Source organism: Ictalurus furcatus, chromosome 10 (assembly GCF_023375685.1).
Source record: "Ictalurus furcatus strain D&B chromosome 10, Billie_1.0, whole genome shotgun sequence".
Classification (NCBI taxonomy): domain Eukaryota; kingdom Metazoa; phylum Chordata; class Actinopteri; order Siluriformes; family Ictaluridae; genus Ictalurus; species Ictalurus furcatus.
In genome coordinates this window covers 14,951,008-14,969,246 of record NC_071264.1, presented here as the reverse complement: position 1 = coordinate 14,969,246, position 18,239 = coordinate 14,951,008, and the positions used below count along the sequence as shown (strand labels likewise).

General features: G+C 37.6%; 2 protein-coding genes across 2 annotated transcripts in view; one reads left to right on the top strand and one right to left on the bottom strand.

Moving 5' to 3' along the window:
• The first annotated feature begins 121 nt into the window (after positions 1 to 121).
• Positions 122 to 13,676, top strand: axdnd1 (axonemal dynein light chain domain containing 1). Its single transcript, XM_053635126.1, has 24 exons — positions 122 to 990; positions 2,241 to 2,385; positions 2,482 to 2,584; positions 2,663 to 2,748; positions 2,846 to 2,902; positions 3,478 to 3,586; positions 4,320 to 4,441; positions 4,617 to 4,757; positions 5,046 to 5,150; positions 5,340 to 5,460; positions 5,998 to 6,099; positions 6,196 to 6,362; positions 6,447 to 6,516; positions 6,610 to 6,844; positions 7,719 to 7,926; positions 8,007 to 8,100; positions 8,182 to 8,384; positions 9,245 to 9,335; positions 9,558 to 9,701; positions 10,429 to 10,536; positions 10,676 to 10,798; positions 10,905 to 10,996; positions 11,333 to 11,463; positions 13,072 to 13,676. The coding sequence occupies exons 1-24, from the start codon at positions 879 to 881 to the stop codon at positions 13,182 to 13,184; spliced, it is 2,982 nt and encodes a 993-aa protein (XP_053491101.1). The 5' UTR covers positions 122 to 878; the 3' UTR covers positions 13,185 to 13,676.
• nphs2 (NPHS2 stomatin family member, podocin) overlaps positions 13,676 to 18,239 on the bottom strand; it is a 5,835-nt gene continuing 1,271 nt past the window's right edge. Inside the window, exons 2-8 of the mRNA XM_053635144.1 lie at positions 18,203 to 18,239; positions 18,037 to 18,109; positions 17,643 to 17,725; positions 16,424 to 16,627; positions 14,696 to 14,751; positions 14,493 to 14,571; positions 13,676 to 14,123 (exon numbers count right to left, since the gene is read on the bottom strand). The exon at positions 18,203 to 18,239 is cut by the window's right edge and continues 67 nt beyond it. Coding sequence (XP_053491119.1) covers positions 13,857 to 14,123; positions 14,493 to 14,571; positions 14,696 to 14,751; positions 16,424 to 16,627; positions 17,643 to 17,725; positions 18,037 to 18,109; positions 18,203 to 18,239 — 799 coding nt within the window. The 3' untranslated portion in view covers positions 13,676 to 13,856. The remainder of the gene's footprint in view (positions 14,124 to 14,492; positions 14,572 to 14,695; positions 14,752 to 16,423; positions 16,628 to 17,642; positions 17,726 to 18,036; positions 18,110 to 18,202) is intronic.

Below are 18,239 nucleotides of genomic sequence, written 5' to 3'. Positions count from 1 at the left end.
ACACTACATGAAAGCTAATATTAGAAAAACCAGCCTAATAGGTGCACTTTAAATGTAGATGGGAAAATGTAACATTTGTGCTAATTACATAACAAGCAAGTGTTCTTGTATCATAAAACATAAGCACCAAGTCTTCATTTAGTGTGCAACTTTATGAGTGAAATTCCAATTAGCATAGAAACTAAGGTTCTTGTAGAAAATTTTATATATCTAAAGACTTGTCCACTTCAGTCAAGCAATTTATTATTCATTCTAGAAAACAGTAAGGTCTTTAGAAGTGTTGGATTGCTCTGAATATGTTAAAAACCGTCTCATATCTTAAGGAAAAGAAATAGCATGTTAATAACTTCAACTATTTATCAAGCTCCTCACTGCTTAGTGTTTGTTTCTCATAGGCGCTTAACAGGCTATTGAGTTTTCATCAATAATTTAAAGTGGATTTTCATTAAAAATGTAAGAACCGAGCGCAGCAAAGATCTTAAAAGTGGACAGGGAAAAAAAGGAAGGGTTCTCCATCGATTTATTGTTAAGATTTTGAGACAAATGATGCCTGTAGCTCTCAGCGCTCTGCCTAGATACTCTATAAAATAGCAGGCCACCTAACTATGGTAACATACAGTAATTATTTTGGACATACTTTATAGTACGGAAGTATGCGCTTTTAGGACGCAGCCTTGTGAAGTTGCGTGGAAACGCGATGCGCCCATGGTAACAAACTTTATTATTGTCCGCGCGAACGGAGTATTGTGTGTTAAAGCTAAGCCGTTCAAAATTATCCTTTTTTTATTATTTAAACGCTAACATTTTGTTTAGGCTTGCTTTTTTTTGTAATGATGTTTTCATCTAGTATGGGTATGTAGCCTACTAAAGAACCCAAGATGTCTGTGTGTGTAAAGTCCGGTCCGTCACCTCCTGCTTTACCGAAGCCAGAGAGCAGGAGGTCCAAGAGATTAAATCACTCTGTTGTGTCTCCTGTGGAGGAAAACAACTGTGAGTAATTCACTTTTATACAGCTCATGAGGTTATAGACACTTTTCTATCATTTCATTTCAGTCTTCTGCCTCATTTCCATGAAGTGACCAGCATTCTACAGTAAAATAATGTGTTGCCTTGGTATACACTGAGTACTTGAACGATACAGGTTCACTGTGTTCAGCACCACCTCAGACTACTTCTACTCAGTCTATGGAAAGGGACTGACTGTTTGCTGGCGAAATACTATCTGATTTAGGTGGTGGACAGTTGTATTTGTTTATTTATTTAAATTTGACATCACCTTGCTTTCACTCATGGGTTAAAAAATAATCCATGAACCAAAAATATCCAGCTAAGAGCATCCTGTGGACAGAAACCTTCAGTGATTTGTTTAAAAGAGTCAACAGTGCTGCTGTGCCAGATACACTCATATCATATCATATCATATCATATCATATCATATCATATCATATCCACCTAAATATATGGTCAGTGGTGGTTCTGGTCCGTCCTTTCCACTGCCTTTCCACGAGCAACAGATGAGCTATTGTCAGTAAATGTACACCTACAAAGTGGTACCTGATAAAAACCAATATGGGTAGCTAACAGTATTACTTAATATTATTGACAATATCAATAACAATATTATCGCAATATTACTGAAGAAATTCTAGCATTTGGATGTGAAGTATCTGAAACAGTCCTTCACATACTATAGAAATCACACGGCTATATGGGTAATTTGTATGAAATAGCTGCAATAGGAATCAAGAATAAACTAATAAAGAATACATTCAAATATAGATTTTTTTTCTTGTGCTCCCATCCTCTCCAGGCTAGTTCGGCATTTGCAAGGAATTTATTATATGTAGTTATTAAATGCTACGCTTGTATAGTGTCAATCCATTTTTGAGAGACATTTCAGCCTGAATGTTAAAAATGTCAAATGCCTAATATATGTATTATTTCAGACCTTAATTTTGCTGTGTATGTGCAGTAGTGGCTGAGCTTCCTGAAGTAAAAGACAGATCATCAGTAAATGAAGGGGTCCAAATGCCAGTGCTCTCACTACAAAATGACCAGAATGACTTCATACCGGATGAGCTTCTCTCCAATCTCACCTCAACCGCATGCCCACAAGACAGAACCCAGTACAACAAAACCCACAAACACCCAAAGGTTTGTCAGAATAATATTATTGTCTCTAGCTTTCATGCTCGCTATAGAAGAACCTTGACATGTGGTTTTCGCATTCGTTTGATCAGCTCAAATGAACCAGTGGAGTTATTTTTACTTTTTGGTGCAGGGTTGTGGAATACGTGCGCCGGATGCAGTATGGCACCACAACAGTGGCCGCAAAAAATACCACTACTTTCTCGACCAGCCAACATCTGTGACTGGAGCTGGCAGGTTGATATCTTCTACTTGGCATGACTACCAACTAAAACAATATATAGCTAGCCTAGAGTATTGCCCATTTTTTGAACTGTTGCGTTGTTTGAACAGGGATATATCCTTTCTGTGTGACGCTTTGGCAGCTCAGAGACAGCGAATCTCCCTCCCGCCCATGCCTGACAGGGGCACCATTTCTTTGGAAGGTAGTCAAAAGGCAAGTCAGGCACAAGAAAAAATCCTGACCATAACAGTACCTCTTGTTCTGAGGCTTATAGTGTGATTTTAAATACAGGATACGAATTCTACCGAGACGTTAATCCCAGAGGAATACCATATAATGACAAATAAAGGAGTGAAAGCACTACAGTGTTATGATGAGTAAGTATCACTGGTTTGAATGTAAAACACCAGAACACTAAATCTGTCTTCTATGTAAATATAACATTACACATGACTTGCTTTTATTTGATTCCAGCAAATTTACAGTTCTGTTAGAGGATGAACAAAAGAGACTCAAGATCTTTCCATCAATGTGAGTTACAATATCCTTGAAAATATCTTTAAAAAATGTAAAAGTAATTACTAAGAATTATACTACAGCGCTGGAGAATTCTCAATACTGATTGGTCAAAATGTGTTGATTCATTTCCATTAATGACATTAGTTCTGGCTGCAAGGTTTATATTAATGTGCCTGTTCTAATACTAATATATTATTGGCATTTCTGCAGTAGCGAATTACTCAGGGACTTGTATGATAGCTGCTCTTCATAAAGGGATTAAAAAATGTGTGTAGTCATTTTTAAGCAGAAAAAAGAGCAGTTATAACCTATAAAGTTGTAACAGGACATTCTACAATATTAGTACTAACTATAAATGGATAAAAAGTATGATGTGTTGTTCTTCGGGAATCCCTGTTATAGGAAAATACCACCAAGGGTGGTAACAGTAACTCCACTTTGCAGGGGGCTGCATCACACTACCCTGTCATTGTTTATTTACCTGTAACAGCAAAGCCCGATTTTTTATTCCTTATTCACAGAGCATGTGAATGTGATAATTATATGCTATTACTAATCGTGCTTAAAATAGTCCATGTGCCCACCAGGAGGCCAAGTGGGCGCCTGGAGGCAGTGCAGCTGATGAGGGTAATGGATGATATGCTGGAAAAGGCAGGTGCCAATCAAGAGTTTGAGGAGGTCAAAAGCCTCTCACAGGTATGCATTTCTTCACATTATAAGGTGCAGTATAAATTAGGCTTGAAGTACTTGGATACTCCCATATTTCCCCCTGGGGATTAATAAAGTATATATACATCCCTTCTGTAGCATATAAACTGTTCTTGTGTAAACCATATGGCCAAAATATGTGGCCACCTATATGAGTTTGTTGGACATCCCAATCCAGAGGCCGTGTGGAACTCTGTAGTGATTGATACAACTCCTTGATTGTGTGGTATGCCGATTCATGGTTGAGCTGCTGTTTGCTCCTAGATGCTTCCATTTCACAATAACCGCACTTACATTTGATCAGGGCACAACAGAAATTCCGTAAACTGACTTGTGGCAAAGGTGGCATCCTAAGACAGTGCCATGTTTAAAGTCACTGAGCTCTTCAGTATGACCCATTCTACTGTCAGTGTTTATCTATAGAGATTGCATGACTGTATGATTTATTTTATAGACCTCTTAGCAGTGGGTGTGGCTGAAACTCCTAAACTTAATAATGGGGGGGGGGGGGGGGTCAACATACATTAGGCCATATAGTGTAGTTTTATCCAACAATAAATAGTCGTTTAGGTTACTTTTGCTTTACCAATAGTTTTGTAATATCCATGAATTCCAGATGGAAAAGCCTACAAACATGATACCGCAGTCAGTTGTGGAGAATTGATTGCATCATGGACTAATGATATAAAAAATAGCCCCGATTCCTTCCTTTGGGTTTCAGTTACAGGGTCTGCTGGAGTTGGTGCGGGTGGAGCAGAACATCTACAACATCGTGTTTCATGAGCTAATTCGGCAGGTGAGCGTGGAGTGTATAGAGCGGGGCCAGCTGCTAGCTAAACTCAGGTGTGTGTGCTTCTCATTTAAGCGTTTCCATTTTTTTCCTCACTAGTTGCCTTAATCGATTGTGACTTTGTTACTTCACCAGCATAATCCCACATTTCCTCTGTTTTAATATTACAACCCTCAGCTAAAATACTAAACTGAAAATCTGTTTATAAATTAAAATGCCTTTCCTTAGGCACAGGTATGTGGCCCTACTTGACCGAATCCCCCGTCAGCTCATAAGTCTGCATACAGAGACCCTGGCACAGAGAGCTCTGGACCGCCGGCTGACTGAAGAGATCATCTGCTTCAAGCGCTCTATTGCACAACTTCATGAGTAAAGTTTTATGTTCTATCGCTTATTATAAGACCCAAATGGCCTTGTACTTCTAACTAAATGACACCGTATTAGATGTGCTATAAGTGTATTAATAAGTGTTCTTAAATCATCAATGTGTTGCCACTGTTATTCTGTTAAATTAGCTGAGTGTGTCTGTGGAGAATGGAGAAAATTCTCTGTAGTGTTAAAGGAGCAACTGCTTCTCTCCTCTGCATTTCTAAGCATTCGTATTTTACTTGATGTCCTTTGCTTTTGATATTGTGTTTTCTTATTATGATAATCCAGAGAGATAAATCAGCTGAAGGAGCATGATGAGCAAGTGTCCAAGCAGGCTGAAAAGGTGCAGGAGGAGCTGGCTAAAGCACTGAAGCAATCACAGCTTGACTCTGAGTGAGTAAATGCATATGTCAGTAGTCCCAAGGCTCAGTTACCATTTAATCATTTTAATATAATCTTCAGCATTACATACAGTATCATTTAGGGATCTCACTAACTGATCTTAAATTGGCACTATAACTATGATCAGATTGACACAGTATAGTGTATGGCTTTTAGATGACATGCAGGTTTCCATTGCAGCATTGTTGGGGAGTACCACAAACTTTATGAACTACAGAGGCAAAGACTGGAGGGACAAGTAGCCGTACTGACTGAAGAGAGGGACTTATGGAGCAAGGTCACCTACAGCATTGCTCTCAAGGTCTGATAATAACAATTCCTGGGTTGAAATCATTTGAAGCACATTCTAGACCTCTAGTTAACTTCCAAACACATTTTGCTTTTAAGAGATTGTGGGCCTTCTTAATAAAATGACCAGATTTGATCCTAAATTCTGCAGACTTTATCTAAGTTAAAAGGGATGTACAACATATAACAGATAAATGAATAAATAAATCATTGAATGATTGAAAGAGTGAATAGTACAGACTCTGCTAGAAGTCCTTAAGCAAAAACCATGTTTAACGAGATCAATTACACTTGTTTGCCATCACAATACGGCTTATGAGTCGCTATCAGCTTCATGTCTTTAACAGAATTTAATCACTTGCCTGTTTCCTCACCATGTATTGATGTTTGAGGGCATTTTCTAGGTGAAGTCAATCAGACCAGCAACAGCAGTGGGATGAATTTAGTGTGTATGAACATTTTTGTATGGCTTTTTAATCAAATTTTTTAAATTAGGTCCCCCATATCTGTATTTTTAGAGATCTAAATCTAAATCAGAACTTTTTTTCAGGTTATTAAGTTCAACGACCTGCAGCTGGTCAGCAGACTTCATGTTAGTGAGCAGGCATGGAGCAAAACCGCAGAGCATTTCACCACTGTTCTTACAGCAAAGGTACAAACACTGTTTTGCAACAGTTGTGGCCAGAATCAAACATAAACTCTTCCACACTAGGTATGACAGACTGACATGTTATAACAAATACAATAGGACTCAGAGGACCTGAAACGCATTATGCAGCTGACTGACCAGTGGAAAGAGCAGCTGACCGGTTTCATGGAGAACCTTAGAGAGACTGAAAAAAACCAGTATGAGAGTATCAGGTCTGTCCAGCATGGCCTTGTCAGGTGGCACAAGTTCTGTGAGAGTAACACCAGGTAAAGAAGATTTACTTAGTTTTTATTCATTTTGATTTCACTTGATCTAATTCCTTTCATATCGGTTTATAACTATTTTTTTAGGAGCCCTGATGTAAAATTTGAAAAAGCTTCAGAGGAGGTGTTGTTTAAGGACTTGAAGCAATGGTCAATGGTTAGAAATTCCTAACTTCGGTTTATTTATTCTTAATCTTTTAAGGCCACAGAACGAGTTTTTCACACTGTATCGTGTCATATATGTCCGTAGGTGTTGACCATGCAGTGTGAGCGGTATGGAGGAGAAGACCTTCTCTCTGGTCAAGAGACTCTTCACAGACTGGAGCAGCTGCAGGATTCGTGGGTGGAGCTGTGTATGCAGCTGAACAGGAGACATCCAGCATTGGATGGAGAGGCTCCTAAGGGCCAGGCGGCCATGAGAGAACTGAGCCATGCTATCACTGAGCTCCATACGCAGCTGGGTATCCGTATCAGTGGAGAGAGTGGTAAGAGGTTTTCTGTGTCTGCACTTCTTTTTTTTGCTCTATCGCCAGATTCTGAAATTTAGCCATAGACAAGATCATAGCTGCATAGTTTCACATTTTTGTGCCAGCATGGACCAGGAATAGAACTGACCTAGCTGGGTATAAGGAAAAAAGTTGACAAAACATCACAAGTTGAGGCAAGATTCTTGCAAATACTAATATGTAATATCATCACTGTTGAAAGTTGCACTTTACAGTTAATTTAATAAAATAGTTGATTGCATTTACCTTAGATTTGTATGAACATACTACACGTTCATCGCAAAAAATTTGAATATCGTGGAAAAGTTCATTTTATATCCGTAATTTAATTCAAAAAGTGGAACTTTCATATATTCTAGATTCATTACTCATAAAGTGAAATATTTCAAGCCTTTTTTTGTTTTGTTTTAATCTTGATGATTACAGCTTAGATGGAAATCAAAAATCCAGTATCTCAAAATATTAGAATAAAGAGTTTAAAATACAGAAATGTCGCAGTGTCGCATTCCAATACTAATACATCACTGGCTGCTAACGAGACCAATGTGTTTACATGAAAAGAAATGTTTCATTTGAAATGTTTCAAGTTTCATTTGATTATCTGCTATTTCTAGCTTAAGGTGTTTTTGGGCTACTGATTGGAAGGCTGTTAGTTGAAATCCCAGACCCACCAAGCTGCCACTGTCAGGCCCTTGAGCATGATACTTAACCCTCAAATGCTCAGTTATAGCTTGTGATTTGAACCTAACTTTGGATAAAAGTATCAGCCAAATACAAATGTAAAAATTTTTAAAAATGCCACAAAGTGAGAGTCACATTTATTACCCAAGACCCTCTGTTTTTGTTACTTCAGGAATTCATCAACAGTTGATCACTCTGAATGGAGTAATTGACTCCTGGGCTAACAGACTGAAGTCTCCTATTGGACGGCTTGAAACACTGTATCACTCTGATTGGTCGAAGCTGGAGAAGGCCCTAGGAAGTTGGATAAATCTGTGTGAGGAGGCCCTGGTAAACATCACCAACATCCAGACAGAGGATAACCACAAGCCTCACACCAAGTAAGTTTGAATAGTTTTAAGAATAGCACCACACACTGTCTGTAACTGATTAGTCTCTGAGACATCTGCCTCTATGGCAGGATTGAAATCGATGATGTCCTGAACATGCTGAGGGAGTTTGTCTCCTCTCAAAACAACTTCTTTGACTACACAAACATGACACTTTGTGAGGAGGTATAGTACCCGCTCTTTTATGTGTTTTATGCATGCTCTGAGCCAGTAGAACAGTCAGCTGAGCTCATCTCTGATGAACAGGTCAGCTCTATGCACACTCTGCGGACTCGCTGGATGGTGGATCTGCTGCTACTGATGGTGCGAGATCAGTGTGATGCCCAGGAGCCCCATCTTCCACCAAGCCCTGAATTAAATGCCTTTAAGGATGTGTCTTTTCAGAAGCTAGAGGAAGATGCCAAGAATCTTGCACAGAAATTGAACTACTTCTCCAAATACATTTCAAGGTAATGCCAGTGCTCTTACAGTCTCTATAGCATGAATGACTAAACTTTTTACATAGACATGAAGCATTGGAAAAATAACCAGCTGTTCAGAAGATGTTGAACTCTTTGTAACAGGAGCTCTGACAGTACCGGGTGTCCTAAAAGTCTCCATACATACTGTAGGTGACTAGGTATGTCAGCACCATGTCGGTTGTGCCTTCGTCACAGCACTTCCAGTCCTTTTTGAATTTGTTAATAAGTTTGGCAGCAGTGTCGTGTGTGATGTGCTTGCCATGTTTCCTGTTGAAGTCCATCGCAACCTTGCGACAGCTTCCCGATCCAGCCATGAGAATGAATTAAGTATGTTCTTCTTTTGTCAAAAGCATTCTTAAAGGCTGTCTGAAAAAAATATAAATAAACTAAGTATGTAACTAAGGAAATTTTGGAAGACATTTTGCTAAAAAGTGTTAATTACCCCTATGTATGGAGACTTTTGGGACACCTTGGAGTTCCAGCTACAAGGCAAATCACAGGATTATATAGCAACAGCACATTCATAGTGAGGTCTGTGGTGGACGAATTAAAACCCAAACATGTTGTTATTTAACAAATAAAAATCTATAATTGTTAATACAGTTAATACGTTTCCTGTGAGGAGATGTTTATTTAGCATGTTTTGTACGTAGTCCCCAGTGTCAGAGCTATGTAACAGTAATGTTCCACAAAATTAAATGTAAGTATGAAATAATAACAATTATGTTATACATTAATATGAAAACTGTAATCCTTCAGGACGTGCTATTTTTGGAAACGAGATACAGAATGGCAGTTAGCTTGAGACTTTATTTGGTGATCTACTGTGTTTGATTATCACCCTGCAGTGCTTGCCAGGCTATCGTGGCAGAGATGATGCAGAAGAATATGATTCAGGATGACACAGAAAATGAAATTTACCAGCTGGACAAGCTTCAGGTAAAAGATCTCTCATCTCTGTATAGGTAAAATTTGGGTGTCAAAAAAATATTTATTTAAAAAATGTTATATTGCTACTGGGTAAGATATAATAATACAGTTTTATGACTATATACTTCTTATAATTCTTACTAGTTTTATATCCAGTATCTGAAAGCTCAACATATCTTGGCAGTCAGTCAGAAAGCATATTCTTTCGTTTGCGTGTGTTTGATGTGTCAGAGGGAGTGTGCCGAGTGGGTGGACATCTGTCAGATCCTGCTGTATGATTTGATTGGACGTCGTTTGGAGCTGCAGCTGGCTGGGGAAGCAGTGCCTAAGTTCATCACTGACCTCTCCTTATCTGTGGAGAGTGTACCCTCTCCGGTAAGAAGATTTTACTGCTGTGTTTTGTGCTGCAATTCTAAAATAGATAGAACAACTACTGAGCTAGGTCTAGATTAGTTTAAATTTAGTTTGTTTTGGGGAATTGTATGTGAGACATAATAAGGCACCTCACCTGTTTTCTTAGATATTAGTCCATTGGCCTAGTTTTGAATCAGTTTTGGTGTGTTTCCTGTTTGGTCTGATTCACAAAATAAAACTGAAAAACCTTTGCTGAAAGGTGTGTGGGAAAGGGGCTGGGCAGGAAATATCCTTGCAAAAGTCTTTCATTCATTGATCAAAATATTATGGTGCCAAGTAGAAGCCTTTTGCAAATGCACTTATTTGTTCATCCAAAAACTTTTGTATTTTTGTGAGCTGTATCCAGCATTTTGTTTAATGTTGTTCAGCATATCCATTATGCTGTATTTCCAGCTCTGTTTTCTGCCCATTGTTTTGCTTCTTGCATGTCAGTTCAGTTAGTTCAGTCATGTGAGAAAATGCTACTCTGTAACCTTGTAGCCCATAATACATAAAGTGTATTACTTCCTGCAGTTTGGTCAAATCACTGTTTAATTGTGTTTTCACTACAATCCTTCTTATCTCTTACCTGTTTTGTCTGCACCCAAGTCATTTGTTTTGTTACAACCTGCTTAAATCAACTGTACAGAGGGTTTGATTCAAATGGATTAATCACTACACATGCAAAAGTGTTTTATTTGTGTTTTAGATTGATGTATATGCCAAACCAGAGAGGCCAGCAGAAGCCAAGCAAGATGAGAAGGAACCTGTAAATGCAGGAGGCAGGCCTTATATTTCCCAAAAAAAGGATAAACCGGTCAATGATTTTTACTTTTACAAGACATTAATGACCTTTAACCTTGTTAACGGATGTGTGGCTCATAAAGCATACTTTCCTGCTCATTTTGTAACGTAGATTGCTTTTGCCGATTGAAATGAATATATTGTAACTATAGGTAGAGGAGAGGGAGGAGGATGTCACAGAGGATGAAAAGAGTGTCTCAGTCCTGAAGCTTATCGGCCATGATGGCCACATTATTGAACAGACCTTGGGAGAGGAAACTGTGCACATCACTGGGGTCAGTGTTCATTTACTATTTACACCAATCAAATCCCCATGTGGAACAGACACTCTTGGTAACACCAATCGATTAGGTAATTATAAATATGTTTACTGCTGTGTAGACCAGTGATGTTGTGGTGCGACCAAGCTCTGAGAGTGCACAGCAGGCTTTTAGTGCACTGGGTACTGTGGGGCTTCTTCAGCAGGAGCTACTGTAAGTATAACATGAATTACACAACAGCTAGTTCCGGTCCACTAATTTGACTGGAATTCTAAGAGTGCTTATATTTATTGTACATGCACTGGGACATTTTACTACTTGTATCACTCCGCTCATCTGTGTTTGCCACATAAAATTTCACTTCCTAATTTGAATCATTACCTGTGTCACTCAGCCTGTGGGCTTGTGCCTACGGTCAAAACACAGCCATGCTGATATTCAGTATAACTGCACTCCTGCTTGTGCAATATTGCTTAATTAGTGAATTCTAATCATATACCTGAACTGAATGCTGAGTTCTTAGCTCATGATTAAAAATGTGTGTGTAAGAGCTGTGGAGGCTCGTGCCATCAGCGCTGAGGAGAGGGCTCTAAAGGCAGAGGAAGCCCTCCATGAAGCTTTAGAGAAGATCCATGATTTAGAGAGACAACTACCACAAAGGACCAGTCTAGAAACCAAAGGTGGGCTGAACGAACACAAAAATAACAAAAAATGCACCCAAACACATTTAAAATATATTTAAAGTCAAATGTTTGTCATAATGCTCATGATGGAATGACTTCTATCACTGCTGTACAGCCATCACCAAGTTATTAGCATATGTGTTATACAAAAATAAGACTTCAAGTGTAAATGTACACCATTAAAATCGTGTAAGAATACAATCTATATACAAGTCCTATGAAAACACCAGCCGTAAAATTGGTTAAAGATTCACATAAGTGACTACATTTACATGTAGTCACTAATCTAGTAATCTAATTATTGACCTTATTCTGAGTAAGATAATATTGTGATTAAGGTGTTTACATGAGTTGCTTTTAGAATACTCCTTCATGTTCCCATTTTACATGTTATAGAACATAGATCGATTAATGGCACACGTCATTACGTCCCCACGCCATGCCATCCGACGTTCCCTCCAGAATTTCACGTATCAACATACAGTTCGTCTTCGTTATGGAACCATATACAGTTTTGTGGGTTTCATTTTTAATTTTATGAAAGCTTCAAGTGCAGTTAATTATTTTTCATGCTGTGCGTGCAAATAGACGACTGCTTGAAGCCATGGGCTGTGTCCCAAACTGTGTACTTACCTACTATATAGTAGCTGAGATACATATATTTCTCCTACTATACAGTAGGTAAGTATGCGGTTTCGGACGCAGCCATGCGCTCTTGTTTGCCATCAAGCGGTTGAGCACTGCCGTGTGTGTATGTGTCCTGTCGCAGAATGCGGTGAAAACTCCCACATGACATTAATAGTGTGATTAATAGTGTTAATTTGTCTGAAATACACGTCGATAATGCAACTAAAATAGGAATACTCCACATGTCTTAATTCGATTTGTGTTTACTTCGAGTATGACTTTAATCAGATTAAGGTAATCAATAATTGCTGTTTACATGCTAGTTTCTTAATCAGAGTATTGCCTTAATCGGGTTAATATCGGATTATTGTTGTCCATATAAACGTACTGAGTGTCACCGAAAGGAATATATCAGTGCAACTGTACTGTATTGGTTTTAATTTTTATTTTTAATAATTAGAAATAGGAAAAATCTGGAATGAAGCCACAATCATGTTAATAATAATAATAATAATAATAATAATAATAATAAACTTTATTTTATAAAGCACCTTTAAAAGCAGCTTCTCAAAGCACTGTACACAATATAAGCAGTACACAGAAAAATAAAACATAAAACTTAATCAGAACAACAACGTTAATAATAATAATAATCATAATAAAAAAAGGAGACATCAGCAGTCAAATGCAAGTTTAAAAAAGTGTGTCTTAAGTTGAGCTTTAAAAATGCCAAAGGCCTGAGCTTCCCTGAGTTCAGGAGGAAGAGCGTTCCAAAGTGAAGGAGCATAGACAGAAAAAGCCCTGTCACCCATAGATTTTAAGCGTGTTTGTGGGACAGTTAACAGATTACACTGTGAGGAGCACAGTCTATGATTTGGGGTATAAGGGATTAATAAACTAGATAAGTACTGAGGAGCCAAGCCATGTAATGCCTTGTATGTTAGTGTTTGAATATAGCAATTTGCATTACTTTTTCAGTGAGAAAGCCTGTTTCACCAGTTGCTAAGAAGGAGGCTAGCCCTGAACTGAAAGAGGTGAGCCAGCAGCCCACTCCCAGCCCCAAATCCACTAAAAGAAGCAAGAAACGCTAAACCAACAGAAAGCACAGAACTTACCAGTGCACTTTGGATGAGCGAATTATCTACATTAAAAAACACTGAAATGTTTTCTTTAAAAAAAAGAAAAAAAAAAGAAAAAGTGACAATCAAAAAGTCTGAAATTTTACAGAATAAATATATAATGCATATGAAGTATTTGGGTACATAATAAAAATATTGTTTTCTACCAATATGATGTTTGGATTTTGAATTACAGTACAATTTTGGGTCCTGATAATACATATGTTTATAAACCCTATTTCACATGATTGAGTCGATTATTGTGGCCAAATAAAGATTAAAATAAGGCCATGGTCCACTCTGAAGTGATTATAACTATGCACTACTATAACCTACATTAGAATGGGCAGAGTGTGAATGTGGGCTAAAACAGATTAATCAGATTTCCCTATGGATTTATTTAAATTATTATTTAATTAAATTCTATGATAATTATTTTTAATGCACAGACAATATACAGATAATATACAGTGTATTTAATAATATATTTAGAAGTGGACTCAAATTTCATCTATTGTTGATAACATGATAAAAATTCATGTTCATCAACTGGCCCCTTCAGTAAACACTGTATACAGAGGAACTATTGTATTGGATTATTCTAACATTTTACTACTAATGCTGACTCTCTTAATGGAGATTACATTACATCATTGAGGAGTCTTTAGCCATTTCCTCTGAGATGTCCCCTGTTGGCTGGTTTTGATTGGAAGAGCTGCTTGTATCTGCTAGCTGAAGTGGTTGGTTGAGGAAGTCAGATGGTAGGTTGAGGAGCACAGTAGGTTGGTCAGAGCGCAGTGTGTGGAGGAGCTGGAGAAGGCGCAGCTGGATGGCCAGAGGAGAATCTGACAGCGAGGCAATAGAGGCTTTTAAAGCCTCACATGCTGCCCTCTCACCCTCTGCTGCAATCACCTGATATAACACCACACACACACACATTATGGGCTGCTTCATTAATGCATCCCACTGAGGGAACAAGGACATTTCACAGTAATTTTTTTTGCTAATTTGTTAAGAGATGGGTGTTAAATTTGGGACATTAAAGAATGAAGATTTTTTTTTGCATATCATGCTAAAAGTAATTCTACAATAAATTAATGCACATAGACAAATGACAAGGTAATGAACTGTGGCTACACACAAGATCCTAAATCCACTTTATATCTCATGAGCACTAATAATTAAATCCCAGGCTCAGAACTGAAGCACTCTGGTACTCTTACAGTAAAGGTAAGCTTATTTTGAACAAAACCAATTATAGATACAACTGAACGTTCTTACTTTAATTTGGGCTTGTCTCTTTGCTTCTGCCTCAACAGCAAAGTTTTGCTGAAGCTCAGGAGGGAGACAGAGGTCCTCTCTGCAATCAAAACAAAGGGAACATGTTTCTCACCCAGCACTCGGCTCAGCAAGAGTATCGATGGCCCTTTTTATGATTTAGTGGTTATACATTATTGATGTATGGCATTTATCTGACAACTTACAGCTCAGCTCTCTCCACTTTAATTCCCCACCTGCAGGCGATGGAATCCAGTGCAACCTCGAGAGAGTCAAAGTAAAATATCACAAGACAATTTCTATAACAAATTTGACATATTGGCATATGCATAGCTACTCAAAAATAAGTATACATACAGTACATATACAGTGTCATCCAGTAATATTGGCACCCTTGGTAAATATGAGCAAAGAATGCTGTGAAAAATTGCCTTTATTGTTTAACATTTTGATCTTTTGTTAATAAAATTCACAAAAATATTCTGCTCTCATGGATATCAAACAATTGCAAACACAGCACAGGTTTATAAAAATATCTTTCTTAAATATAGGTGTGCAACAATTATTAGCACCCATATGAATTTATATGAGAAAAATATATTTGAAGTATATTCCCATTGATATTTTAAAAAATCTTTAGTACACCTGGGTGACTAGGAACAGGAAATTGTTCAACCATGACTTCCTGTTTCACAGGGGTATAAATATGAGGTAACACATAGGCCAAATTCCCTTAGTCATTCATAACAATGCATGTCAATAATGAAACTAAAACAGGAATACTCCACGTCTTAATTCGATTTGTGTTTACTTCAAGTATGACTTTAATCAGATTAAGGTAATAAAAAATGCCCATTTCCACCATCAGGGCAATAATTAAGTTCCAGTCAACTGAAAATGTTATGAATAAAACTGGAATTGGACGTGTGTCTATATTGTCTCAGCGCACTCTGAAGAGGATGGTTCAAGTGGTCAAAAAATGTACTTTCATCCAAAAACAATCTCGAGTGTCTTCAGTTTTCCAGACACTACTGGAACTTCAAAAGGGATCGAATTCGATGGTCAGATGAAACCAAAATAGAGCTTTTTGGCAATAAACACCAGAGGTGGTTTTGGTGCACACAGAGAGGTAGCCATATGGAAAAGTACCTCATGCCCACAGTTAAATATGGTTAAATGGTTAAATATGGTGGTGACTCTTTAATATTTTGGGGCTGTTTTTCTGACCGAGGACCTGGACATTTTGTTAGGATACATGGCATCATGGACTCTATCAAATATCAACAGATATTAAATGAAAACCTGACTGCCTCTGCCAGAAAGCTGAAAGCTTAAAATGGGCCATGATCAACACAAAAATGATTTACTGACCACAAAATCAAGGTCTTGCCATGGCCATCCCAATCTCCTGACTTGAAACCCATAGAAAACCTGTGGGGTGAACTGAAGAGGAGAGTCCACCAGCATGGACCTCGAACTTTGAAGGATCTGGAGAGATTCTATATGGAGGAATGGTCTCAGATCCCTTGCCATGTATTCTCCAACCTCATCAGGCATTATAGGAGAAGACTCAGAGCTGTTATCTTGGCAAAGGGAGGTAGCACAAAGTATTGACTAAAAGGGTGCCAATAATTGTTGCACATCTATATTTAACAATGTTGTTTTTTTATAAACCTGTGTTGTGTTTACAATTGTGTGATATCCATGAGAGCAGAGTATTTTGTGATTTTTTTTAACAAAAGATCAAAAGGTTAAACAATAAAGACAATTTTTCACAGCCTTCTTTGCTCATAGTTACCAAGGGTGCCAATATTAGTGGAGGGCACTGTATACTGTATGGTCTTATTCTTGGACACATTGCAACTTCCTGTAACTAATGAAATGAAACATTGGTATTGGATTTAACAGGTTTCTAACAGATTGTTAATGTATACCTGGATCTGGTGGGCAACTTCACTCCTGTTCTGTAGTATGCTGGCGAAGTTGTGATGGGCCAGAACCTCCCGGACTGAGACCTGAACCAGAGCCTGCAGCACGGCCGGGACTCCTGCCAGGGACGAGTAGCACACAGACACGTTTTCAATGCGGTAGTAGCACACTGCACTCGCCTCTGTACACACCAGGTCTTTCGTAACCACCTGCAGAATAGACGACAAAACGGACACAAATTCAAGATGTCACCACTGAGGAAGATATTATACTGTACTAAAATATTATATTTGTGATTATGTTTAAAACAGCATTAGGAGCTTCCGGTCTGCATGGACACTGAACTGCAGTAGCAGCTTTGATGGGAAAAAAACATTGTAGTACTTTGTAGTAGACAGCTTCAGGAATTAAAGTTGAGTGTAGAGTCTCATGAATTCTCTCCCCATGTTTACAAATACAGTCTAATCACAAAGCATTCAAACTCCTTATTAGATCTTAAATTGATTTTTTAATCAATCTGTGAAAAAAATGTATGAGGTTTTCACGGTTTTGTATATTTTATTTAATAATAATAATAATAATAATAATAATAATAATAATAATACCCTTAAGCAAGTATTGAGTTCCTTTGTTATGACCTCAGCTAATGAAATAGACAGTTCCACTCCTATACACTATAATAGGAGATACTTGTTCATAAATATAGAATAAACTCAAAACAAAATATTGTATCCAAAAAATACCACTACACTCCGCAGAGGTCCTGTGTGGAGATGGGAAAAACTACCAGAAGCATAACAATCTCTGCACCACTGCTCAATAAAATTCTAAAATGAAAAAAGTGGTTTTATGTAGTGGTTTGCAATTTTTATATGATGATTGTGTCAAACATCAAGATTTCACTGTGTCATGGTACTATGCAACTATTTAAACACAAAAGCAGGTGGTGTGAACCAAAAGAAATATATGCACATAAGCATTTAATATGAGCTACTAAGGAATTATTGTTCAAGTTGATTGTTATAGTTTTGAAAAAAAAATGTCCTTTGAAAACAGTGTTTTAAAATTTTGTAAATTTTTTGTAGGCTGAGATCTATTGCATGTGTTCAGATAATTATTGCTGTCCATGCCAAAGCATTACAGTGAAACAAAAAAACAAAACAAAACAAAAAAAACACTGGTTACAGGAGGAGTGCATAGTAATGTGAAAGTCAGAAAAGTTACCGAGTGAGATGGGACTTTCAGCATCTTTAACCGAATGTCCACTTTATGACAAATATCCAAAAATGGAAGGTAAAAGAGCAGCCCTGTAACAAGATAAAACATAAATAATAATAATAATAATAATAATAATAATAATAATTACTATCACCAAATAAATAAAGGAATAAAAATTAAGCAAAGTTTTCACGCTGTAAGAAGAAATCTAACGTACACTCAAAAGAACAACGGTGGTCTGTCAGGTCCAATTAGGTACCTTAAAGGCATTTTAATGTTACACTATATTCACTTTCTCAGGTAACTGAAAGATAGAAAATACACCGCATTGAGGCTCCCATTATACTCGTATTATACTGTGAAGACTAAAGATCGGGACTTTATGTGCGCACAGATGTACCTGGTCCTCTGGGTTTTCTTTGTAGCAGGTGTCCGAGTCTAAACACCACAGCACGCTCATGCTCTCGCACGATCTGGTAACATTATACTCACATTAACTGTTTCAACTAATAACTTCATGAGTACTAAATCAGTAATATTAATCAGAAATATTAATAAACACTTACCTTCACACAGAACCAAATTGATATGGGAAAGAAGAAT

Bases quoted from the DNA above. Each gene is read 5' to 3' on its own strand.
- axdnd1 (XM_053635126.1), top strand. From the start codon at position 879: ATGTCTGTGTGTGTAAAGTCCGGTCCGTCACCTCCTGCTTTACCGAAG. The intron at 6,517-6,609 runs GTTAGAAATTCC...ATATGTCCGTAG, and splicing joins ACTTGAAGCAATGGTCAATG to GTGTTGACCATGCAGTGTGA. The intron at 10,537-10,675 runs GTCAATGATTTT...TTGTAACTATAG, and splicing joins CCCAAAAAAAGGATAAACCG to GTAGAGGAGAGGGAGGAGGA.